The sequence below is a fragment of the Lissotriton helveticus genome, chromosome 1_1 (assembly GCF_964261635.1).
Source record: "Lissotriton helveticus chromosome 1_1, aLisHel1.1, whole genome shotgun sequence".
NCBI lineage: Eukaryota > Metazoa > Chordata > Amphibia > Caudata > Salamandridae > Lissotriton > Lissotriton helveticus.
The window spans coordinates 1,899,455,604-1,899,482,230 of record NC_136057.1 but is presented as its reverse complement, the minus strand read 5'-3'; the positions used below and the strand labels follow the sequence as shown (position 1 = coordinate 1,899,482,230).

General features: G+C 45.3%; 1 protein-coding gene across 7 annotated transcripts in view; it reads left to right on the top strand.

Moving 5' to 3' along the window:
• Positions 1-26,627, top strand: part of SWT1 (SWT1 RNA endoribonuclease homolog) — a 1,000,634-nt gene that overhangs the window by 807,721 nt on the left and 166,286 nt on the right. For 6 of the 7 annotated variants that reach the window (XM_078642786.1, XM_078642776.1, XM_078642814.1 and 3 more), the window contains one exon: positions 3,902-4,045. The exons of the other annotated variant lie outside the window; for it this stretch is intronic. In XM_078642786.1, the coding sequence (XP_078498912.1) occupies positions 3,902-4,045 (144 nt within the window). The remainder of the gene's footprint in view (positions 1-3,901; positions 4,046-26,627) is intronic. 7 annotated transcript variants of the gene reach the window in all.

Sequence of the window (26,627 nt, the reverse complement as noted above, 5' to 3'; positions counted from 1 at the left end):
CCACCCTCTGCCCCCCTTTCAGATGTCTCCTCTTCATTCTGTCTATTGCCCAACAGGGCTCTACTCTGGGCACTCTCAAGGGGTACCTCTCGGCCATTTCAGCCTTTTTAAGGCTTCCTGATCAGCCTTTTCTTTTCAAGTCCCCTGTTGTAAATAGATTCCTGAAAGGCATCATGCACATGTTTTCTCCTGTTCCCTTTGTGATGCCTCAGTGGGACTTGAATCTTGTTCTGACATATCTGATGTGCGCTCCCTTTGAGCCACTTCATAACTGTCCTCTTCGTCTTCTGACTCTTAAAACTGCATTCCTGGTTGCCATCACCTCTGCCAAGAGAGTGAGTGAGCTCCAGGCTCTATCTTCTAAACCTCTTTTCCTCTCTGTCCATCCGGACAAAGTTGTTTTGAGGACTCGTCCTTCTTTCGTGCCCAAGGTAGTCACAGCCTTTCACATCGGGCAGTCCATCACCTTGCCCACCTTCTTTCCGCCTCCACATCCTTCGAAGGAGGAAGAGAGGCTCCACCGTCTGGACCCAAAACGCGCGCTCTCCTTCTACCTAGATCGCACACGCCAGTTCCGGGTGGACGACCAGCTCTTTGTTGGTTACGTGGGCGCGAAGAAGGGACGGGCGGTGCACAAATGAACCATCTCTCGGTGGGTCGTGTTGTGCATCAAGGTCTGGTACTTCTTGGCTAGAAAGGAGCCTCCTGTTGGGCTGAGGGCCCGCTCCACTCGGGCTACTACTGCCCTGGGTCGGGGAGTGCCCTTGCAGGACATCGGTCAGGCAGTTACGTGGGCCTCGCTGCACACGTTTGCTAGACACTACTGCCTGGACAGCCAAGTACGGAGAGATGGCTTTTTCTGCCATTCCGTTCTCCAGCACTTTCTGGTGTGATCTTGGTTCGCAGACCCACCACCGGGGTTGGTGTTGCTGGGGTATCTATTCTAAGGTAAGGAATCTAACACTAAACTGTTTCTTTCAGATGCACAAGTTACTTTCCTTCTTTAACGATATATCTTTAAGAAACATTAGTTAGTGTTAGATTCCTTACCGCCCGACCCATCCTCCCTGTTCTGCGAACCGATATCTAGGGTTAAGGACATCCCTTTCGGGGCCCTAGTTTCATGGCACCAGTGTCGGTCTCTGGCATGGCTCTGCGTTCCTGGTGCGGAAAGCTATGTACAAGAACTGCCGTCAGCGCGTGAGGGCAGCGTCTAAGTACTCTGACAACGTCATCCCAGCGATCACGACGACTGACGCGGAGCCACAGACGACGCTTACCGACGCGCAAAACTTTCCGGATCCAGTCTGACGCCTGGGGATATTCTACGGTAAGGAATCTAACACTAACTACTGTTTCTTACAAATATATTGTTACCGAAGGTAAGTAACTTGTGCGTCATCTGCGTACTGAAGGAAATATAGAGATCGATTGCCTAGTCTTGGAGGGGGGTGGGGTGGGGTGGGGAGCGGGGGGCAGGCAGCTGTTGACGAAAGCTTTTCCCAAGTCTGCCGTATACATATTGAAAAGGAGGGGAGCAAGCACACAACCTTGTTTCAGACCTCCGGTAGTACAGATTTTAGCAGAGAGAGATGTGGGGCTTCTTTTGACCTGTACCCAGGTTTCCGAGTAGAGAGACGCTATGGCTGTTAGATGTGAAGGTGAAATACCCCAATTTTCTAGTTTCTTCCACAGCAGTTGTCTTTCGACCTTTTCAAAGGCTGCTGTTAGGTCGACAAAGCAGCAATAGAGTGGAGGTTGATCCAGCTGGATGGCTTGGTGACAGAGGGCAGATACAGCAATTATGTTGTTGGTTGTAGCGGCTCTACCTTGGAAGCCTGTTTGAAAGAAAGGAAGCAACTCATTTCCTTCCGCCCAATTTCCCAGTTTTTCCAGAAGGATACGTGCATGTGCTTTAGCTTTCAGATCTAACAGAGCTACTAAACGACAATTGCTTGGATTTAAACGGTCTCCTTTTTTGTGATTCGGGCATAGTATTGAGCCCCTCCAATCTTCAGGTGTTTTACCAAGGGTGTATGCCATGTTGAATAGTGGGGTAAGTAGCACTGCCCAGCCCTCTGGAGCAGATTGGAAAATCCCCTCAGGGAGTCCATTTGGGCCCGGTGCCCCGCTGGACTTCATAGTTTTTATTAGTTTTACAATTTCCTTCGGTTGAATCAGGGTTTGGTGTTCTTCTCCGTTCTATGAGACTGTGATTGTGATAGCTGTGAGATTCTGTGCCAGGAACTGGGTTCTCATGTGGTTCTCCCACACTGGTGCCCGGACCGAGTTTGATCTTGGGGGTCGGGTCCAAAAGATTTTAGGGTGTTCACATACTGCCAGAATCGAGCTAGGAAAACTTCTTTGTGCATTAAGAAGATCATTTTCCATTACTCTTCTTACTGAGCATGTTTCAGGGCCCAGATCGTTTTTTTTGTGGGCATTCCTTGCTGCCTTAACTGCCAGTAAATTTCCATGTGTTGGTTTGAGTTTGAGATGGCGGATTTTCTTCCTCAAGTTCTTCCGCTTGAGGTTGAGGCTCCGATCCGACTAAGGTTTGTTTATGTATCTTGGGAGTTGTCGGAATCGCTTTGAAAGTCCCCTGTGGCCCTAGTGAAATGCTCCCAACCCTCTGGTCATCAGGTCCCAGTTTATTAGGAGGAGATTCCCTGCATGATCCTGTAGACGAGAATTCATGTCGTCAAGCCATTTAGCCACCGGGGGCGAGTGGTAAGATTACCATTTGATTTGCTTTACCACGTTCAATGGTTCATTTTCTATGGGGTAGCCTAGCTCCTGGACTGTATCAGCTATCTGTTGGTTTAAATTCAGATTTATTACCAGTGGATTGCGATCGCTTTCTGTGCGATTTCCGATGTTGAAGCTCTGAAGATGATTAATTAAACCGCTGGACACGAAGATGTAATCGATTGTAGAGATTTTCTTGAACATGGGGCGGGCATCCGTCAGAGCCGGTCTGCCGATTTTAGACCAAATATGTTAAGTAGATTGTTGAATTGATCGTGGTTGCTATTCCTCTGTCTCACATTATGACGATAGCCCTGGAATTAGGTGTTGAAGTCGCCTACCTACACGATTTCATGTGTGGGATGAGATTCAATGATTGTCTTGATGGTCAAACATAGGGTCCCAATGGCGCATGCTTTTGAAGTTGTGCAGGGGTTCAGGTAGCAATTTATGAGGATCAGAGAGAAAGTCTTCTGGCCGTTTTAAGGCCTTGAATGACTAGGGCTTGCACGTTCTTGTGCGCCTGCCTGGGTAAGAAGATCAAAACTATGAGAGATTGTTTTAAGAAGATTGAAAGTGTATTATTCTACTGCATTTCACTCTATATGGAGCTGAATCTGAATTTTCTTTACCCTTGCCTAACACTAAGCTTTCATATTAAGTGAGTCACTAGTGAACGACCAAATACTAGATTCTACCGCACCTATCAAACAAAACCAGCTCTAGTTTATAAAAGCAGGCTTTTCCTCCAAGACTGTGTGCTCCCTGAAGTGGCCCTAAAAAGACATGCAGGCCTTCATAAAATCCCCAAATAATGAAAATGTGTATGTTGAGGAGTACATCGTTGACTCTTCAATACACTTTGTTGCAGTATTTGAGAACTCTTTTAAAACCACAAGGTATGAAACTTGATGAATCTACAATAGACATGGCCTCACCTCTTCATTAATAACTATAAAATAGAATGTAAGTAATAATATTAAGTTAAGGAAATTTTCAAATGGGGTACATCAGAAATACCAGGTAATATGGGTTTTATATGTATACATTCACATTTTAAAAATATTATGGCTCAAAAAAAGAGAGATTGAAATCTTACAAATGTTGTTTGATTTATGAAAATAAATACTTTGTCTTGTTTGGTCATCAACAGCAATGACCTATTTCAGAAGTTTGCTGGTATTCAGCCTCTCCTACTTGAGCAGCCGGACACAAGCATACTGCCACTTCACGAAACCTTTGTGTGCCTTCAAAAGCTCATGGTGGCTGTGAAGAATATTCTTGAAGGAATTCAAAGGTAAGCAGCTGTTGTGGAAAGGATTTTGAGGGGAGTGTGTGACTGTCACCATATCAGACATCCAGTCGTTAATATATTTTATATATTTATTTTACTTTAAATAATCAGTAGTTTAGTTCTGTCTTACTAGTTATTGTATTCAAGTTCTTTTAATGTTTTAAAAACTAAAATGAATATTGAGAGCACGTTATAGTGCTTTATTCCACTCAAATGGAGGTATATGACTGGGTTGTCCCTTAGTATTTTTTTTTATTTTAGAGGCTCACTCATGCCTCTGTAGTTAAGGTTGACACCTCACTCCGTAAGATATCTGATTTGTATATCCTCAATAACTTTGGGTCCTTTAGACTAGTCTTTACTAGCGTTACAGAGAAAGTGTATTGGTGTACATCGTAGACATTGCCCAATTTGACGTAGATCAGGTGAATGGTTCAGAAGTTATAAAGGGGTTGGCAGGGGACTGCCAAAATAATATTTTATGCATCAGTGTAGTGGGATTTGCATAGAGCATTTTTGTGCACACGCCACGGCAAAATCACTGAAGGGAAGATTTACTAGTTTTAATGAAGGTCATTTAGTACCTGCTTTTGGTTTGGTGGAAATCAGCTCATTTATTTTGGAGCTACAAGGCAAAACGTGAGATTCTAATGCTTAAGCCGAAGTATGAATATTTGTAAAAATGTTTTGACGCCGATGTGAAGTTTTAAAGTAATTGCATACGTTTGCAAAACTAAAATGAAGCATAACAGCAAAAAAAACATTTAAAAAACATTTAAATAGGTTTTTTTGCCCAGACGTTATCATGGATGATAATAGTAGTAAAACCTATGGATGTTTCATTTTTTGTCAAACTTCTTTGCACCATTTCCGATTAAAAAAATTAACAAATTTGGAGGTCAAGAAGAACCTTGACGTGAGAGAAGTTTTGAAACATTTTTCTTTACTCACTGTCACTACTCGTGGGACAGAAGGGACAATGGTTGAACATAGTCTGTCTTCATCCTTCTCATAAGGGTAAGGATTGCAAGATTTTTAAATATTTTCTAGTAAAACCTTCAAAGATAGAGAAGGTAAGCTTTTTGTATGGCTTCAAAATTCAAAGGCAATCTTGAAAATCACCATTATAGGAAGAACCATTAACCTCTAAAGAGCCACCTCACAAGGTTCCCAGGAAAGCTGACAAGAAATTTGCTACAGTCCTTCTGATGTAGGGCCATTGTCAAAAAGGCCTCCTAACAAGCCAGATAGAAATTGCAGGAAGGGGAAAGGGCCTCTTCAGTTATTTTAGAGTTAGCAAGGGGGGTTATGCAGTTGATTGGAGCAGCTGTGTTCTGACAGAAAGGCTGGTGATGCTCAACTTCGTTTAGGTTTGAAAATTCAGTGTAGAATTTTAGATCTGCCCTTCAATGAGGATTCATTGTTTGGAAGACACATTGATGATGCCCTTCAGCCCATAAAATTGGGCACGGATGCTGCCAGGTGGCTGCGTGTCTTACAATAGAGGCAGTAGCAGCCTTTTCTTGGTACTTGTTTAAAAGGACAATTCTCATATACGATAGGATACTCGTCTTACAGATATCAACTGTGTCAAGTTAGACAACAGTCTGTTGGACAGTCATATCAACAACAGCAATATAGGGCTCTACCACCACCAGCCTACCAATGCTGTATGGGAAGAGCTCAGTCAAGAGGTCAGGACAGCCCAACACTGGCACTGGCCACAACCCTCATTCCACCATCAATATGTCTTCCAGATGGGGACAGAATTTTGATTTGCTACAAGGAACAAAAGCTATCACAACTGACTGATGGGTCCTAGATCTGATGAGATTTGATTATACCATAGAACTCTTTCAGAAACTACTTCTGATTCCTCTATGCAAAATGACGCTCCGGAACCAGATATGTGACCAACCAACATTATCTTTGATACTCAAAGATGCCATAGAATGTATGCCCTAATCTCAGTGGCAAGTAGGATTCTAGTCTCACTTCTCCTTCATCCAGAGGTCAAACGAGCAGTCTCATTTCAGTTCTATAGCAATTAACAAAAGTACCTAACAAAACAATCTTTTGACATAATAACCCTGCCACAGATTCTTCATCTCTTGTTGGAAAGAGAATACATGACACCTTTACATCTGCAGACTAATTATTTTCACATCCTTATCCACCCAAAAAACCAAATACCTGCACTTTAAAGTTGCCGGTTGCCAGTACAAATTCAAGGGCTTCACTTTTGATCTAAACTCAGTCCCAAGAATGTTTACAAAATGCCCCAGAGGCAGCTTTGTGAGGAGTCCAGGCCACTAAGTATTTCCATATGTGGCTGATTGGAAGAATTTCCTTTTACCAGCTAAAGACTCTACTATGAAGACTTGTCTCAAACTATTTGATAAGTTAGGTTTCTCCCTCAACAGGAAAACGTTCTCGTTTCTCTTGCAGAAAGATAACATTGAGGGTGTGGTCTGGCCACAAGAGAAGATGGCCGCCTGATCTGGGAGCTCCGCTTTGGACGGACTCCGGACGTTGGATGGTGGCCTTCTTAGTGCGGTTGAGACCGCAATGCAGATGCCTCACGAGCGGTTGTGAGCCTTGGACCCTCGTAGCCTGGGTTCAGACACTGTCATCGGACACTGAGAGGGTTTGACGGCCTGAGGCACGGGTGAGTCAGCTGGGCCTAGAGGCACGCTCACAGCCTCGTCCCTTGCGTGGCTCATCATCTCCACCTCCATCTTTTTGTGCTCTACCCCCTGCTGCTCCGGTTTACCAAGACTGGCATAATTGAACTCAATCGTCAATTGAGGCGGTGGCAACTGAGGTGGTGGTATTTACCACAGAATTCCCAATGTTCTTCACCCTATTGAATGACCTAGTCTAGAACGTCGGAGAAGAGAAATGCAATCGACAATTGAGACGGCGGTGCTGGTGCTCTTCGCCATGTTGAATGACTTAGGCCAGGACACCTGAGAGGGAAAATGCATGTCTGAAGTGAACACGGAGGACCTGGGGAGGCTTTTCCACAGCCTCGTTCCACATATACCTGTCGGAATTAACAGGTCATGATACCCGCAGTGACTTCCTCCTCCCCTTTCGGATCTGTGATGAGTTGAACTGAGTGAGCGGCACCACCCTTTCGCATTTGAGATTTCGTACCTGATTGCCTCATGTCTCTGGCCCTGAATTTGGCGTCTGGTTTCCCACCTATTTTTCTTGGATTAAAAAAACACCAGAGTGCTGATGTGGCGAATACGCTTAAAGACCCCATCGGAGTGCAGCAGCTGCGGACGGGAGCACCATGAGTGAGTAAGAGTGGCTCCCTCTCCATACACATTGTCCAGAAGTGGGATTGAGGCGCACCAGGCCCTACACCAGTTCCAGAACCGAGCCACATCAAATACTCCATAGTGTGCCCTGCAATTACCATCACATAGGAGAGAGGGAGAGTTGCAGGTGAGCCCCCCCCCCTCTATGCAGACAAGAGGTACCCTGAGTTAAGCATCTAGGGCCTTGGCTTCATCATCACTCCCCAGGCACCAGACAGGCTCTCGCCATAATCCCATCGCAGAAGATTTGTCAAGGTACCATTGGTGTGCTTACAGACATAACAGAAAACACTCTGGTTAGACGGAAGAGCCTTGTAAGAGTCGAACACGACTCTCAACGCACTTCAATACCTCAACATTTACCAGGATCAAGTGAGAGCCCGGTATCCAAGCCTGACTAGCCAGAGTAGTGCGGCTAAAGCAGGTCCATAACTGGGTCACCAATAACCTGACCTCTACCCTCTTTTGCTGCCTATTTGCCTCCCATACCACACAATCATAGGCCTGAAGTCGAATGTCTGCAAATAAGCACTGTAGCAAGTCCTCCAAGCATCTTTTCTTCGCAGATGCTTTAAAACAACCCAAGAATATGTCCGCGAAAGGCACCACATCCCCCACAGGTTCCCCTCCTCCTGCCCCTTCGCCACCACAGAAAGAGACCATGGACCGCATCCTACTAGAAATCTTGCCCGTCAGTCGCTGCCTTGAAGGGATGAACACTAATATCTCCTCCCTAGCAGCGGAAGAAAAATCCATCCGAACAGACATTGCGGTGTTCCATACAAAAGTTGAAGGGCTGGACCAAAGACTAACGAAGGTGGAGGGTCGCCCTGAATCGTTACACAGCAGGGACTAGTAGCTGATGGTTCTTCGTAGCAAATTGATAGATTTGGAGGATCGCAGTCGTAGGGATAATGTCCGCTTCTTCTGTTTCCCAGAGAAGATCGAAGGCCGCAGTGCCAGAGAGTTTCTATGCAATATTCTTCTGAAACAACTAGTATTCACATTTGACCCGCCACTGGAAATACAGTGTGCCCATAGCATCGGACCCCCACGCAAAGACTTCGCCACACGACCATGTCCCCTCATTGCTTGTTTCTTTAGGCATGAGCAGGTGAGGCAGCCACTGACCACAGCCCGCAACAGGGGTCACAATATACATTTGGCTGCTGACTTCTCCAGGGAAATCAATGACCGCCGCAAGGCATTTCTTTCCATGAAGCCCCAGTTGGACATCAAGTATGGCCTCTTTGAGCCTGCCTGCTTCCGTGCAACCAAAGATGGAATCTCTAGAGACTTTTACAAATCAGAGGACCTGAGTCTCTTCCTAGACCGCACACAAAATGGACACTCACCATGCTACCCCGGAGCAGGCACAATCTGATACCTCCCTGTCGTCACCGGACAATAGACGGCGTCACTCCAGTGGATCCTGGCACCATGGCAGAGATCGGGAAAGAGCAGCCCTCTCCCATGATGACAAAGCTTCGGCTCTGCAAACTGTGACCGCCTTCACCCAGGAACAACATAAGGACAAGTCCCGCTCGCCTCTAAAACCTACCCTGCATGCAGCCTGAAATTAAAATAAGGTCTGTCCGAGGGCTCTCATTCCAGGGACAAACTTGTTGTTGATCGCAATTCCAAAAAGACTCCGGACAGCTGAGTATTGCTTTCACTGTGTTAGGAATAATATCTATATAAACTGTTTGCTTATTTGTTTATTCATATATGCAGTATATATTGCCTACAGAAATTGTTTGCTCTTCATTGCTAGAACTGAAAGCTCAGTATTGCTTTTACAGTGTTAAGAATATCTATATTAACTGTTTGCTTATTTTCTTAATTGTATATACCGTATATATTGCCTACAGAAATCGTTCATTTGCTCTTCATTGTTAGAACTATAAATTACGTTACCACCTCCAGGTTTGCTTAACATTATATGCATCTGCCTCTTTAATGCTCCCCCCCACACACCCCGGGTCCAGTCACTCAGCACATTATTGTATCGCATCTAGATATCTCTCCTGTTCATCACGCCCCTCCCGCCATCAAAACATACACTCAAATCTGCACTATCATCATAATAATATATACACTCCTCCATATAGCCCCTAGCTGCAGCCCCGTCCTTCCAAAGGAGTCCTGTCTTTTGGTGATGCCCCAGTGAGCTTAGACCAGCAGTCAGAGAATCAGTACCCCCTGTGCCGTTTCCCAGCACCCACTAATCCTCCCCTTCCGGCCCTATCCTCATTCTCTTACTCCCTCCCCTCCCTCTTTCTACACCCCACTTCCCGACAAGTCAAACTACTCCCCCTGGGCTGTAAACCAAGATTTACACTTCATCCATTGACATCCTCCTCTCCACTCCCCTGCTGCATCACCAAACTGTAACGTATTCTCCACATGTCAGGCCCCCCCTTCCCTCCCCTGTCTTTGTCTTTCCATTGACCTCCCTTTTTTCCTCATTGTTCCACACCCTTCTTTCTTCCTCCCTTCCTCTAACACCCGTGCTTCTCTATCTCTAACCATTTCCCCCCCTCTCCACTCACCGATCCAGATACCCCGTCACCCAAACACATAATAAAAGCAGGATTTACCTCCACTGCCCTCTTGTGCGTCATACACTCCACTGAGCACACTTAACACACCCTTTAGAGGCGATCATCAACATCAGTTTCTTCTTGCCTCCACACTATGGCTGCTTCTCACCCCTTATGCTTGGTGACATGGGATGCACATGGAATTACACATTACATAAAGAGGAAAAAAGTGGTTTCCTACCTTCAATCAAAGAAGGTGGACATAGCACTTCTGCATGAAACATATCTTGACGCCCCAGAGTCTGAAAAGCTGCGCAGGGACTGGGTGGGCAAGGTGATTCGCAGTAGCATAGGCTAGGGAGATTCTCCGGATGTGACGCCTTCCTGGAAATGTGGGATGGCGATCCTCATACACAAATCTCGTCCAGTCACGTTGTCCAAGACATGGATAGATCAAGATAGGTGATACGCGTTTGCACGGCTGCGCATAGGAGAGACCTTTGTCTGCGTTGGATCAGTCTATGGTCCGCCTGGTGCAATAAAGTCCTTCTTCAACTGAATCGCCTCCTAGTAGAAATAGATGCCTCGCAGTATCTTATTGGTGGGGATTGGAACCTGGTAAGGGACCCTGTTCTAGACAGAACGGGCCCCCTTGACAAGAGTAATGCTGCGGGCAGAGCTCTAATGGACGACATTTTGACTGACAACGGCCAATTGAACCACTGGCGCCTTTCTCACCCCACTGACGCAAAATATATATTCACTTCCCTGACCCACGGCACGCTCTCCCGATTGGCCTATTTCCTGATTTTCGTACGGACGGTGCAACTATTTCAAGATTCCCACATTCTAGAAGCTGCGCCCTCTGATCACTCACCGGTTCCTTCCTCACTGGAGGTGGGACTGACCATTCCGGCCGCAAGCCATGGCACATGAACATACAGCGCCATCACAACCCAGAAGGTAAATCTCAACTACATAAGGACCTTCCGGGCTATCTAGCTACCAAGCTGGGATCTGTGAATTCTGGCAGGATCATCTGGGCCGCAGCAAAAGCTACAGTTCGGGGTCAGCTAATGCGGGGTGCAGCACAGGCTAATAGGCAAATAATGGCTCTGCAGAAAGAACTAGAAAGGGACATTGTGTCCTATACCCGCCTATACACAAAGAAACCGACCCTGCAGCACCGTAAATCCTTAGAACAGGCGCGCATGGCATTAAACTGACTCTTCACTTCAAAGGCTGAATATGCCTTACAAAGGATGAAAGGAAGGTTTTACGAGCAGAGAGAAAAGGCAGGGAGGCTACTAGCGGCGCAGTTACGCCAAAGGGAAGCTGCTATGGCCATACTGGCAATGCAGTCAGCCAACGGGGCAACTCTCGCTCATCCCCAAGATATTGTAAACAAATTTGCTCAGTTCCATCAGACCCTTTACACTCCTGGAGCACAGACAGACACAGCTAAAATGACCACTTTCCTCTCTAAGGCGACTCTCTCCCGCTTATCGGATAAGGGCAGAGAACTCCTTGAGGGAAAGATCAGCAAGGAGGATATAGCGCAAGCAATTGCAAAACTCTCCTACCACAAGGCCCCCGGCGAAGACGGATTCCCGGCAGAATTCTATAGATGGGCTGGGGAAGGGGTAGGTGACACTCTCCAGGTGCATTCCAAGAAGCGGAGCACACATCCTCTTTAGGCCCCCTCTCCAATAAAGCAGTGATTGCCGTTTTACCTAAGCTTGGATAAGGCCCTATACTATGTGCCAGCTACTGCCCCATATCACTGCTGAATTGCGAAATCTTAGCCAGTATCCTGGCTGCCCTTCTCTGCAAAGTTCTCCCCTCCCTAGTCCAGCATACACAAGTAGGATTCGTACCAGGCCGTTCTTCCAGAAATCATATATGCGAACTCTAGGACATACTTTATGGTCCGCCAAAGATCTTCCCTCAGATGCACTAGCTTTGTCACTCTATGCGGGGAAAAGCTTTTCACAGCATCCAGTGGGACTATCTTTTTAACGTATTGGCGCGATTTGGATTGGGAGATCAGTTCATTGCCAAAGTACGACTGCTATACCACAATCCCACCACGCAGGTAAATTGTAGGGGTTTCATCTCAGACTTGTTTCCAATTCGTCGGTGGACACACCAGGGCTGTTCCTTCTCTCCACTTCTCTTTCTCCTTGCTATGGAACCCTTAGCAGCTACCATACGTCAATCAACCACAGTCAAGGGTGTACCCCTCCCGGTAGGGGAATACAAACTCTACCTGTATTCAGATGATATCCTACTCACCCTCACAAACCCACCCGGTTCTCTACCGTCTCTGCTTCAAATAATGAACACATTTTCCTCCTTATGGTTACAAAATAAAGTGGGACAAAAGGGAAGCATTGCCCATCTTGGACAGAACCACAAAGGCGGCCATACATGGATTCCCCTTCCATTGGCAACCCTCACGCCAGAAAAACATGGGCGTCTTGGTGAATAAAAACTGTAGGGGATGATTGTGGACAATATGAGTCCCCTGTTAACCCAGATGCAATGAGACTTTGATAAATGGAAGACGTTGAAGCTTTCTATGTAGGGAGGGTACAAGCCATACGTATGGCCTATGGTCACACTCCAGCGCTTCATATACACTTTGGGCATGCTTCCCTTACAGGTACCCCTGGCCGCACTGCTTTTAATTGACTCCAAAATAAAATCCTTTCTGTGGGGTTCCTTGAGGCCCGGTCTGGACGGGGTGAAATTGAACGCTCGTCGTTCTTGTGGGGGACTAAGCCTCCCATCAATTGAACATTTTGCACTTGCACTGCTGCTCTTCCAATTGGCATACATGCTAACAGATGCCTCTGATGTGCCGCAATGGGTGCACATAGAGAGACACCTGCTATCTACAGGGTTGGCCTCTCTGCTTTATATGGACAAGAAGTGTGCCGCCAAAACCCCTCTACCCGATATTATTAGCCATGCACGGGGCCTGGTAAAGTGGGCATCGGTTAATGGGCTCGCTCCCGCGAATTATGAGAAAGCCCCCCTCTGGCAGAATGATGTCATACGCATCAATAAACAGCCACTATTATGGGCCCTATGGGAGACGGCAGGCATACTCACCCTGGATCAACTCTTCCACAAAGGGGACTTTAAAACACTTGCTAAACTACAATTGGAATTTGCCCTTCCCATGTTGAAGTCTTGCAGATATAGGCAGCTTTGTCGCTGCCTGAAGGAATGTCTGGGACCGCGCCCTTGGCCATTATCATTACCAACCTCACCAGTGCTATTGTACCTCCACACGTGGTGAACGCACACAGGAGTCACGTCCGGCCTCTACGAAGTACTAATCTTTTCTCACAACCCCTATTACAAACCATTCGCAATGGATGGCAAGCCCGACTTTCAGTCTCTTATGGAATGGAGGAGTGTGCGGAACTATTAGATGATCTGGACAGGCGTGAGCGGGAGGCAAGACTAAAATTTAGTATATTCAAAATCTTACATGAGTGGCACTGGTTACCAATAAAATTACATGAAGCAGGCCTTCTTTCGCACGCGAATTGCTGGAGATGTGCAAATACTGCTTGGGATATGACCCATATTATATGAGAATGTCCCTTGGTACAATTCTTTTGGTCATACGTGGGCAAGACCTTGAGCACCACTATGCCCTTGCGTCTGCCATTCACTTCTGCTGCTATCCTTCTACATGACTTGCGATGTTCCCCAGAGTTGTCATAACCACAACGTCGACTCTATCATACTGCACTTGCCGCAGCTAAGCTATGTATCCTGCATCAGTGGAGGTCGTCGACTCCTCTGTCTCAAGAGGCTTGGTTGGTGGCCATGATCCACACAGCCTCCAATGAACGAGTCATATACAATTTACATGATCAATCTAACCTTTTTCTCCAAGTATGGGCGCCTTTTTTGCATATCGAGAGCGACAGTGAGGGTTGCCGCGTGACAGGAATCCAACATAGAAAATCAACATGACCCCATCACGTCATCAAAGCATCTTACTCTACTCTACTTTATTATACCACATACCCACAAACATGAGCCCCCTTCCTCCTATCCCCCTTTTATTTCTTCTATTCCTCCTCCCACTAGCCCTCCCCACTCCTGCCCTTCCCAATGAAATTAATCCTTGCTACCCCCCTTCTTACCCTGCTACTCCCTCTCCACCAATCCCCCTCAGTTTCTACCTCCCCTTCCTCTCTGGTTTCCTGGCACCGTGGCTCCTCAGACTAGTACTGGCTAAACCACCCCAAATATTATGTGTCGTTACATCATAATTATACGAAGTTTATTAGCCTTTCCCTTCCCGTACCTATAATATGCCATCAGCGTGGCAAATACAACTTTCAAAAACAGAGCATTAATCTTTCTTTATATTTCTCATCACAGTTGATATAGGATAGGATAGTATTTATAAAGCACACTAAAACCATAAGGTGTCAGGGTGCTGGGCGAATGGAAGAGAGACCAGCAACCGCCAGCTAAGAGGCAAAGAGCCAGGCCTTCAGAAGCTTCCTTTAGGTCTGAGTGAGTCAGCCGTGGTGATAGAAGGGGGCAGAGAGTTCCAGAGTTTAGCAGCCACAACTGAGAATGAGCAGCTACCCCTTTTCGACCTACGGAATCTGGGAGAGAAGTTTTTTATGAGTATAGACTCTCAAGGCTCTGCCTGGAGTGTACCATTGGAACAAGGTTTTGAGGTTTGGTGAGCCTTTGCTATGCATTGCTTTGTACACCAAGTTCAGAGCCTTGAAGGAGATTCGCTTCCTGATAGGAAGCCAGTGCAAGGTACGGATTCCTTCCCTGGTGGACTGGTGTTTCGGGATGTTAAGTATAAGTCTTGCCTCAGTGTTTTGCACCACCTGAAGCTTGGTCAGAGAACCTATGCTGGCATTAGGGTATAATGCATTGCTAACTAACTGTGCGATTCACCTGGACATCAAAAGACAGGCCTTCATCAAAGAGGTCTCCCAGATTTTTAGCCTTTTTAACAGGAACAGGAAGGGCACCGCAGTTTGCGGGCCACCAGGCGGCAGACAAATAGAGGTTGAAGGGCCGCAGACCAAAACTTTGGTTTTGTCCATATTGATTTTAAGAGTGTTGTCCTTCATCCAGCATATTATGCTGGACATACAATGATTGAACTTTTGGGCAACCGGCTGCTGATCATTGGAGATGTAGATTAAGATTTGCGGGTCATCCACATATGAGAGTACCTGAAAGCCGAATGATCCTTATAGGCCAGACACACTTCATTTTCGTTCACCAAATGAAATGTCACACCACCTTACGGGTTTATACATCCCTGGCACAATCCCTTCCGCTTGTGTTTAAGCATTGATATGGCCCCAGTGCTATTAAACACAGCATAACCATCTGTAGTATGTTATTATTGATATGTCAACATCTTCCCCCTCCTTTCTCTCACACATTTCATCACAGCATGTTTTACACTGGACATACTGGAATAGACATGTCTTTTTCTTTTCCTCCCCTCCCCCGCTCTCACTTTCTCCCCCCCCCCCTCCACCCCACGTTTTCCTTCCACCTTTTTCCTGTATACTCTCTTTAATCTTCAAGAGGCAAGTACAGCACACTTTTTCTGTTGTAATATCTAATATGGCCATTGTATTTGTGTGGTCGATGCTCATAGTCCTATGATGTTATTTTATTTTAAAATTCCTAATGAAGCATTAGAACACAAAAAAAGAAAGATAGTGTTTCTGAGGCAGTCCTGGACACCATTGCAGTAAAGGCTTTTCCATTCATAAATGAATTTGAAAGATACACAATCTGGCAACACTACTACAGGAAAACAGTTCCTCTCCATGTTCTTATTCAAAACCTTACTAGGGATGATCTCATCCTGTATTCCTTTGATTCCATTTTGTTAACACATGAGACTGTTTCAGGAATAAGTCACCAATTAATTGATCTGGAGCACTGGTTCATTCAACAAGGTGAAAGTCACATCACAAACTAAAAAGATCTTGCCTTGGTGGACACAACACTTTCGGTCAAAAAATAACTTGTTTTGTGTTGACAACAGATGAATCCATGGAGGGATGGTGTGCTCACCTGCAAGAACTGGTCGCGAGTAGTAAATGGTGAAAGGGTGATGCAAGTCTCCATATAAACATACTGGAGCTAAGAGCTATTGAAGCTAGGCTTTGAAATGTTCCCCAGAATTCATACATACGGAAATTGAGACTTTGGTGTTTTACATCCACATTTCAAGGAGGAATGAGATCCACCTTCTCTCAGCAAAAGTACAAGCTGGAACTGGACTATGGTACATCAGGTAGCTCTTGCTACAGAATACCTACTGGAGAAGACAACGAATGGGCAGATTCACTTAGCATATCCTAAAGGCAATGCAATTAATGAGAATTGAACTAAAATCACCTCAATAAAGTATTCCAATTTTGGGGCAAGCTGACCATAGATATCTTTGGAACACACAAGAAATGAAAATGCCAGTATTACAACAGCAGGCATGCCCTAAGCAGGGTGTGGGTGAATGGATTTTTCAATAGCATAATCAGGGACTTACGATTTTCGGCCTCTTTCCCTCATCTTGAGAATACTCAGCAAGATGAAAAGAGAACCTTTCTGGATATGTATGCTCTCCAGTATTGAATCTTTCATAGATTCATATGCTTGAATCATTCCCCATTGTCGAATTAGGAGTCCCACTGTATAAATTGAAAGCAGTATTGTGTTATACATAGTCTAACTAAGCTGTAAAATATCACATTAAGTAACCAATGCACATCATTTAACGATAACTAAACGTCAGCCAGTTAGGCTGCAGCACCCTATTAGCGACTCCTCAGGAGCTGCCATGCTTCTTATTTTCAACCCCACATTGTGTGATGGGAGTTTCCTGGAGCTCTGCTCAATTCTCTTTATGAAAAGGCATATTTTTTAATGTTTCTGCTTTAACATTAGAAATCCTTTGTGGACTTCCACTTATCTAAGACTGAGTATGTAGATTCTGAAAGAACCCTATGTCAGAAACCTCAAAAATGGTTTCAGACCTTGTGGTTCCTGTGGAAAAAAAAGAGGCTTCGTTCAGAAGGTCCCCCACAAAGAATGATGCCAACATCCTTCTCTCAAAGTGAAAGGCTGCAATATCTGTCACAACCTTTTCACTAACACCTTAAAGGATAGATTGTGAACTGTGGCTTTAAAAACGTAAAGCTAAGGCACACCAGTCAGATGATGAAAGTGAAAGTTTCTCTGAATCCTCCAGGAACTCTCACTAGAGCGACAGATCAGAGGATCAGTCATCTAAACATTGCAACGAGGAACCTCCTAAAAAGACTTAAACAAGAGTCATAATAGGCTCCCTGAAAAGCAAAGCCCATCTTCAAAACACTAAGCATGTAAAGGAGAATGATTCCTCCAACTCCTTCATATAAAGTACTTATTGCTTTTAAAAAACCATAATTGACTATTGCAAAACTATTGATGAAATCCTTGTTGATGACATCAACAAACCATATACCTTAAGGGACCACGACTAGAACAATGTCACCAACAGCACCATTTTCACCGATGATTACAACATCCTTTTCTCCATCCTTCAGACCTTCGATGAAGAAACCATTGATGACACGTTAGCTGATACTGATGACGATACCATCGACAACGTTGTCGCCAAGAGAAAAAGTTATTCCAATAACAGAAAAGGGCATTCCAATGCCCTTGATACCGGAGCAAACATCTCCTAGCATAGTGTCACCTTTACCACCAAGTCACTTCCCTAGAATCTGAAGGTGATGATGATGACGACGCATTCGGCTCAGCCTACAGCCCAATTTACCTCCATGATAAAAAACAGGATGACAATTTCATGGAGGGAGAGTACATCTCTACACAACTTGACACTCGAGAAGTAAGGAAGGCATGACCAGTTTAATATTTTGATTTATATGAACCTTTCAAAGAAGAATATGGATATCAAAGAGAAATTATGCTGGTCACAAGAGCTTTTGCATGGATTTAGGATTTATGCTGCCAGATTACATCAGAAGATTCCCAACTGCACATAATGTTCATACTCTTCCACCTATTCCAAGTCCAAAACTGCAAACACCACAGCCAAAGGTTATCCTACTGTTGGCCCTTGACAACAGATACACAGACAATGACAGAGGAGAACAGGACGTGCATAACACAAATATGAGTTTAGAGTGGGATGATTATTTGGCCCCTATTTCTCGACTGCCTGCTCCTCAACTGTCTGACTCACCATTAGATGACATTGGTGAATGTCACGCACTTTTGAAAAGGATTTCCAAAAGGTTTGATATTCTAGTCAAGCTTTCAAAGAGCTGTCACGAAAGTCGATGAAGACAATTCCCATTATAGATTTCATGAGAATGAGAGAATAAAATTAATGAAAAATCTAGTATCAGCAATCATCCCTCATCTGGATAAAATGTATAAAGCACCAGACAGCTCCCCAGCCTGTCTCATTGGACATCCTAAAGCGGATTCTTAGTAATGCAAGCAGCTCAACGTGGTCACAACGTTGTTAAACCAGATTGCAGTGGGAGGTGCATAAACAATTACCTTTCAATTTGGAATCTTATTACAACAGACTATTGTGTCATAGACATAGTATGATTCCGCTACACTTTGGAGTGCATCCAAAAACCTCCTCATACCCCACCCCAAAGACCTCCCACTCATCTTCATTTATCGCAAATGGAAATTACTTCATTTATTTATTTATTTATTTATTAATACAACTTGTAGAGCGCGTGCGTATGCCCGTAGGCGTCTTGGCGCTAAGATTGCTTAGACGGGTCTCTGGGTGATTAAGCGTAGAGGCAGGGATTTCTTACTGGTTAAACAGCCATGTCTTCACCAGTTTCCTAAACTGGAACAGGGAGTGTGCCATTCGTATGGTTAACGGGAGTGAATTGCTTAGACGGGTCTCTGGGTGATTAAGCGTAGAGGCAGGGATTTCTTACTGGTTAAACAGCCATGTCTTCACCAGTTTCCTAAACTGGAACAGGGAGTGTGCCATTCGTATGGTTAACGGGAGCGAATTCCAGAGTCTGGCAGCAGATACTGTGAAACGCCTGTCTCCCCAGGTAACCGTTCTGGTGCGGGGTACTGCCAACTGCTGTAGTTGCATCGATCTCAACTGTCTTGCAGGGTAGTAGATGGAGAGCTGCTCTTGCAGGAATCTTGGGCCCGTGTTATGAATAGCTTTGAATGTTAAACAGAGGGTTTTGAATTTAATACGATTTTTTATTGTCAGCCAGTGGTAGCTCCTAATGATGTGGCTGACAGATTTAAATTTTGGGGTCCTTGAAAGTACTCTGGCAGCTGCATTTTGGATCATTTGAAGTTTGGAGATCACCCTGGACTGTGCATTGGCAAATAAACCATTACAGTAGTCCAGGGATGAGAGCACTAGTGTGCTAACCACTGTTTTTCCCGCACTATCAGATAAAAATGGGATTATTTTCCTAATGAGTTTGAGTTTGTGATAGGCATTGGCAGCCGTTTGGTTTGCATGTGCTGCAAAGTTAAGTTTCTCATCAAAAACTATGCCTAAGTTTCTGACCTTAACTGACGGTATAGGTGGAGTTCCCAGCGAGGTAGGCCACCATTCAGGGGACCATTGTGGAGCGATCTTACCAAAGATGACCACCTCTGTTTTTTCAGAGTTTAGCCTCAGGCAGTTGGCCTGCATCCAGTTCTTAATGGCCAACATACCCTCTTGAAGCCGAGCCGCTACCTGATCCCCATCGTTATTGATAGCGAGCACCAGCTGGGTGTCGTCAGCATAGGACGTAAGGCTCATGTGATAGGATTTGATCACCCTCGCCAAGTCCAACACATAGATATTAAACAGTGTTGGACTTAGCGATGAGCCCTGGGGAACACCGCATGGTAGTGCAAGCTCTGGTGACTTAAAAGGTCCCAGCGTGACTGCTTGAGTTCTGCTCGATAGGAACGATGTAATAAGTTCCTTCGCACTGGATCGGATGCCTAAATTCCCGACACGGTCGATCAATATAGAATGATCGACTGTGTCGAAGGCAGCCGATAGGTCCAGCATTATGAGGACGGCTGTCCCTCCCTGATCTCTAATTGTTCGAATATCGTCCGCAGCTTTGATGAGGGCCGTCTTTGTTAAACATGGGAGCTATTGAAACAGTGCCTCTTTCTCAGAGTAATTTAGATTTCTATTTCCGTTTTTTCCTTGTGAGAAATAAATCTTTAGAATGAAGACATATCTTAGACCTCAGATAATTAAATAAATACCTCAAAAAACTGTAATTTCATTTGGGCACGTTTCAAGAAATTCTGCAGCTCCTTACTCATAGAAATTGTATGACCGCATTGGATTTCCAAGATGCCTATTTTCATTTTCCCCATACATGTAAAAAAACAAAATTATTTGAGATTTGAACTGGCTTGCAGTCATTACCAGTTAAACGTTCTCCCTTTTGGCCTAAAATCAGCTTCTTGTATCTTCACAAAATGTCTTGCTCTGCTAGAACCTTGGCCTCTTAGGAGATCACTCTTAACTCACAGGATGCAACCAGTGCCACCAGGGAGGAGAGATAGGCATTGAAGAAGAGGGGGCTCAGGGCGGACATTTCTTGTTTCTGAAACTGCGCTAAGGTTAACTTCCTTGCAAGAAGAAAGTGTGATATGAATTTACACGTGTGGGTGTGCATACAGTAAATACTACTTTCCCTTGGAGGTCCCCCAAAAATAATGGTTGTTTCAAAAAGCAGATTTGCCCGTTATATCTTTTGTAAGTCCAAGCAGTGAGACACAATATGTCTGTCACTGGAGGGGCGGGGAAGCAGATCCACCAGAGTGACAGTCTCTTCAGCACAGAACAAGTTTATAGTCATTCTCTTTAAACGGGGTGCATATTGATATCTTGAGCATCCTTAGCCATATGCTATTCTATTCTTCCTCCAATATTTCTTGCTCCAAGTCTTCTTCCTATTATAACAAAAACTGTGTCTAATACGCATACGACTGGTGTCTGTCACTGTGTATTATCATTACATTTCCTTTTAATGTAGATGACTGTGCTGATTGTATATGCTGAGTAGCAGCGGTCTGCACTCCCCCACTAACTACTCTGTGTGACCTATCTTGGTCTTACATCACTCTCGGCAAATACAACTGAATAGAAGAAACAGAGTAGGCTTACTTTTGAAAGTCTTGGGGCCAACGGACAGCCATCTGCTACTAGAGGGACTGGCACGGAGGCACTAAGGGACCTGGTGCCTTGCCCTGGGTCCTCCACTGAGGCCATGCGACTCGCCCTCAAGGCAGGTCTAACCTCGATAGATCAAAAAATATACTCTGTGACTATTGGGCTTGACCATCACACCAAAAGCCAGGATAGGTCCAATCTGCATCTTGACAGGGTGCCAGGATGTCTTTGTGGGGACATTGTGGGACCATTGCTGTCTTAACTTTTGAGAAGAGAATTGCTTTCCTTGTCGGGAGAGCACAAAGCTCACAGGGCCCCAAGCCCTCACATGGAGCCTCCTATCCCAAATCCCTCCCCCCGCTGCTCCTTAATGCACCCTTTCTCAACGTTCAAGACGGGGATGGGGTGCTTTGTCTTGCTAAAGAGAAGGGTCCCTTAAGATATCAGGCATTGGAGATACTCATCTACCCAGACTATACACTGGCTGTACAAGAAGCCAGACGCAAATTCATTGACCTCAAACGCACTCTGCAATCCAGGGGCATAAATTATGCCATGTTGTATCTAGCTAGATTGCAGGTGAAGCTAGATGGCAAGACAAGGATCTTCTGGATGGTGGCCGAGGAGACACAGACATTTAAGATGTTTTTCAGCTCACGTGAATCCATACTGGACTCTGATTGTGCTACACAGGGCAGTGGACTGCATACTTCACCTGCGCATTAACTGATGTGGAAGAAAGTCGAAGTGGAGTAAAGTCGATGTGGCATTTTTGCTGTTTGACAGCCTCATTGATAATTTTGTTCCTCTTTTTTTTTTAACATTGATTCCCAACTTTTGGTACTGGTTAGCCGAAGTACACAATATCTTTTCAGATTGACCACAGACACCAGCACATAATCCTTGTCACTGCCTCGAGATGGTTCCCATATGGCCATGCACTGGGTGTGTATTACCACATGCTTACCAAACAGGGTTTGATTTTTTTAAGTTCTTGTGGTTCTCGACACTGACAGTTGGGGTTCTAAGTGCGGGAGAGGGGTGGGTTTGACAGTATTGCTTTTGATTCCATGCAGTACCTTACAAGAGAACCTTAACGTGTGTCAGGTCGGGAATTACAACACATTCCATTCTATCAACTCAGTTCTATATCCCTGGATAATCTGACCCAGAAATTACTATCCTGGAAAGTTAGAAGCCTCAATAATGAGATGAAGTGATGCTGTTACTGGCATGTCTAGAACACCATCAAATAGACATTGCCATGCTGCAGGAAACTCATTACTCACCAGCGCATTTAGCTATATTAGATAGAGGTTGGGAACCGCACCAAAACTTCTCATTTTACACCATCTACTCTAGTAGGGGACTGAATTCCCGTCCACAAACATGTTGATTTTAAACTGAGTATAATTCACACAAAATAGACCAAAAGGGGAGCATTGAAGGACCCAGCCTGCATGCTCCCAGCTGTTATCAAAACACTCACAAGATGCTGGGGGTCCAAATCAATTATGCAATTACATGGTCACATTAGTGCTCTGTAATGATCTTCAACTAAGGCAGCGAATCTGCAGAAATCTCTGTTTTAAGACCGAAAACCCTCACCAACCTTCCTGATTGCATGCTTCATCATTAGGTTCCTCCTCACACCACTAAAGCTGAGTTAGTAGTGTGGGCTACAATTCTCACTTAACTAGGGATGGAGCTCCTAGGGAATGCCTAAGGGGATATCCCACCATGAGCTGTGTTAGTGTGGGTGAAGATGGACTGAGTGTAATGATGAAGGAAAATAAATAATTGATTAAAAATGCCTAATGGTGGACAGACCTGTGACTTAAATGAATGTTTCTGTGGTGCACATTAAAAACAGAAAGAAAGTAGGGGATACAACTTCGCCCTCGAAGGGATAAGGGGTCAACATGTTTCTGGCATTTTTTCTAACCCTACTATGAGGTGTGTGGCATTCATCAGGACCTAAATGGTAACTCTGCAAAACGGAATTGTGAAGATAAAAATGGAGCACAAACAGGGCACGAGTCGGGGTTACACGTGGGTACGCTGCATCCATCCACTATTTTCACAGGGTGGACGCAGTCCACCCTACTAAGAAGTTTTGCCCCACAGAAATATGTTGAACTTGTACCAGTGTCCTTTTCAGACACTGGGACACGTTCAGCAGCGCCTGCACACTTGTCTGCTTTCGTTTCCCAGCAGCATTGTGCAGGCAGCGAGGTTTTTTTTTACCACCTCCAGCTGCGCACAGAAAGAGACAAAAGTTAAGGGGGCCATTAGGCTGCCTTTTAATCGAGTATCGGGCTGGGGACATCCTGGAACCTCACAAATGCAAATGGAAACCAAGGCACACAGCTTATCTTTTCACAGATACTTAAGAGATGCATGCTTTTTACTTTGTTGTATATAAGTGCATGCATTGTAAGAATGTCAGATGGGTTGGTCTGTCCCCGTATTAAGACAAACAACAATTTAAATAGCACTATTTTATTTCTTTTATAGCACTACTCATTCCAATGCAGAGTGTTAGAGCGCTTTACATAACATACACATTAACCATTCCAAATAAATCATCTAAGTGTGTAAATCAGTGTACAAGATGTGTTACATGAGACAGTCAGGGTTAGACGGTGTAGGGGTCAAATGCCCTTCATAGCTCACTGTGGTCTATTAGAAGGATTACAATTTATTAACTGCAACTAACAAAAGGATCTCGGTCTTCAAAGCAGTAATCCAGTTACATATCTACATAAAATAAAAATCTATGATCTGCATGTTACATGATATGCTTTGCAGAAGACAACTTTTTGTTTAACATATTTTATTGCATTTTCAGTTGGCACGTTATAACATAAACATATCAGAGCACTATTGCATAATTAAGTGGTACATTTATGCTCACAACATTGTATAAGGTGCACACCATGTGTGTTGCAATATCATGAATAACAAACCCAAAGAAGTTAGCAGCGAAATCGAGGTTCAATAATCCCCAAATACGACAACCCCCTCCTCTCTCTCCCCCCCCCAACCAAGAACAGTGGGTGATTGTTTTGCAAGAAAAACGTAATCTTCTATACTACTTTGATTCAAATTTGGGACTACACAAAACACAGATCTCTCCAACAAATGCGTTAGGCTCCGAAGTTATGTCATCATTATTATTATACCCTGAGATTTACTGGGCACCTCTGCAGCAGATCCCTTAACCGCATAAAATATTTTAAAACACAGACTTTGCAACCAATTAAGCAGAACTTCTACTACCATGCTTTTCCTTGTTGGCAATTTGTTTGTGGCAGGGTTTTAAAAAAAAATATTTGTTGAGGCCCAGATTTTGCGTCAGGATTGCGCCACTTTTTTGGCACAACCTCGACTACAAATCTCTCTTTTTTTTTTAAACGATTTTATTGCGGAATTAGAGACAAGACCTCAGACCAGGTCCACCAGTACACTTATGACGTCACAAAACATATGGGTGACAGGGAAATCGTACACAGCCATTCAGCCCACATCCCGGAGGTCGGGCGGCGTGTCAGGTTATATTCATAAGAAGATGTCATAGTGCTCATCCAGCTTGGGTGGTCGGCTACCAACACTATTCAGTTTCCGCTTTTTACCCCCCCAAAAATCCAACTTTCCTTGCAACAACAATCACAACCCAACAGCTTGCGGAGTCTGTTTCAGTGAGTAGTCCCTATTGCAGCGTGGTCCCACCATTTCTTCTAGTAGTGGTCAACCTGGAGTTATACTATATTCGTCCCCCGGGTTCTGCCTTAGACCTCCGGGGCCCTTGCACTGCGAGCTCTCTCCAGATCCCATCTCCCGGTTCCCTCCGCAACTGTGTCGGTGTGTCTAACTACCCCTAATTAACCTTCCCTTCCCTCCTCCTCCCTCCCCATCTGCTGCTGATGCGGGTGTATTTGAGATGCAGCGGAACCGGATTGCGCTACTAATCGGGAATAGCTACTGTTCATTTATGCCTCATGGAGCCCTTGACAGTTATTGCGCTTCATCCCCATCCTCTACCATGTAATCACGTAATGCTTGAACTACCATTTCCCATGCTCTCGCCATTTCTAAGCTCTTATCATAATCAGTCTTGGCAGCCTGTCGCAGCCTAAGAATACTTTCACAGCCGGCCCATTTCAACAGCTCATTCATCCATCTCCTCACTGAGGGGCCTTCTTTAGATTTCCAATGCCAGGTAATCTCTCTCTGAGCCAACATAAGTCCCAAATCGATAAATTTGCTTGTAATTTTCGTCCTTTTTGTGTGAGGGAACCAGAGCAGCAGACACGCTGCCATATCAAAGTCTATCTCCCTGTCCGTAACCATGTTCAGGAGTTCCCCTACTTCAGGCCAGTACGTCCCCAGCCTCGGGCATCCCCACAACAAGTGGTCCAAGTCCACCTCAGGCGCCAGACACCTCGGGCACCTGGCGTCCTGGACCCGAAAGTACCGCGTAATCCTCTCCGGGGTCAGGTAAGCTCTATGTATAATGAAGAAGTGTACTTGCTGGAATCGGGCATTCCTTGTACCCTTCCATGTTCGTCTCAAGATGTGTCCCCAGGTCATGTCCGGTATGGGCTTGCCTATACTATCCTCCCATCTTGCCTTCAGCGCCACTAGCGGTGTCAGTCCCTCGTGTAGCATTCTAGTATGGAGGCAGGTCACCGCCTTGGTGGTGCCCGCAGCCATAACCACGTACTGGCACGCCATAGTCGTGTCTGGTTCAGCCAGCCCTCCTTTCCAGTGCTTTTGCATCGCTGTAATCACTGCTGCCTGCAGCAGAAAATTCCCGTCCGGTAGGCCAAACTGTTCCTGCAACGTCTGGAAGGGGGCCAGTGTCCCCTCAAGGTATAGGTCTCCCACCATCTGTAGCCCCAGTTCCTCCCACTCTAATAACGGGGACCAATCGCCCCCATGCGGCAGTGCAGTCAGCATCCCTATTGGGATCTCTGGTGCATACGATCGGGTGCTGTTCGCTCTCTTCAAGCTCCTGATCCAGCAAAGTCTGAGTGTCCTTTCCTCCATCGTAAGGTCCCTCATATCTAGTTTCTGTTGCATGATTATGTAGGACAAGACATGTCGCTGGATACCGATCCCTCGGTCGAGGTCCGGTCCCCTGAATTCCCTGGCCACATGCTGCATCAATATCTGCAGTTGAGCTGCCAGATAGTATAATTCGAAGTCGGGGACTGCCATCCCCCCTTCGAGCTTGGGCCTAGTCAGGGTTCTCAACGCCACCCTGCGCCATCCGTGGCCCCACAGGAAGCCAGTCACCATCATCTGTAGTTGTTTGAAAACGCGCTGCGGGATCCATACCGGCAATGTCCTAAAATAGTAAAGTAGCCTCGGAAGCGCCACCATTTTCAATAGCGCCATTCGGCCCAGCACAGACAAGGGGAGGGATGCCCAAAATGTCATGCAGCCCCGTAGCACGCGCATGCACCGCCACACATTACCTTCTA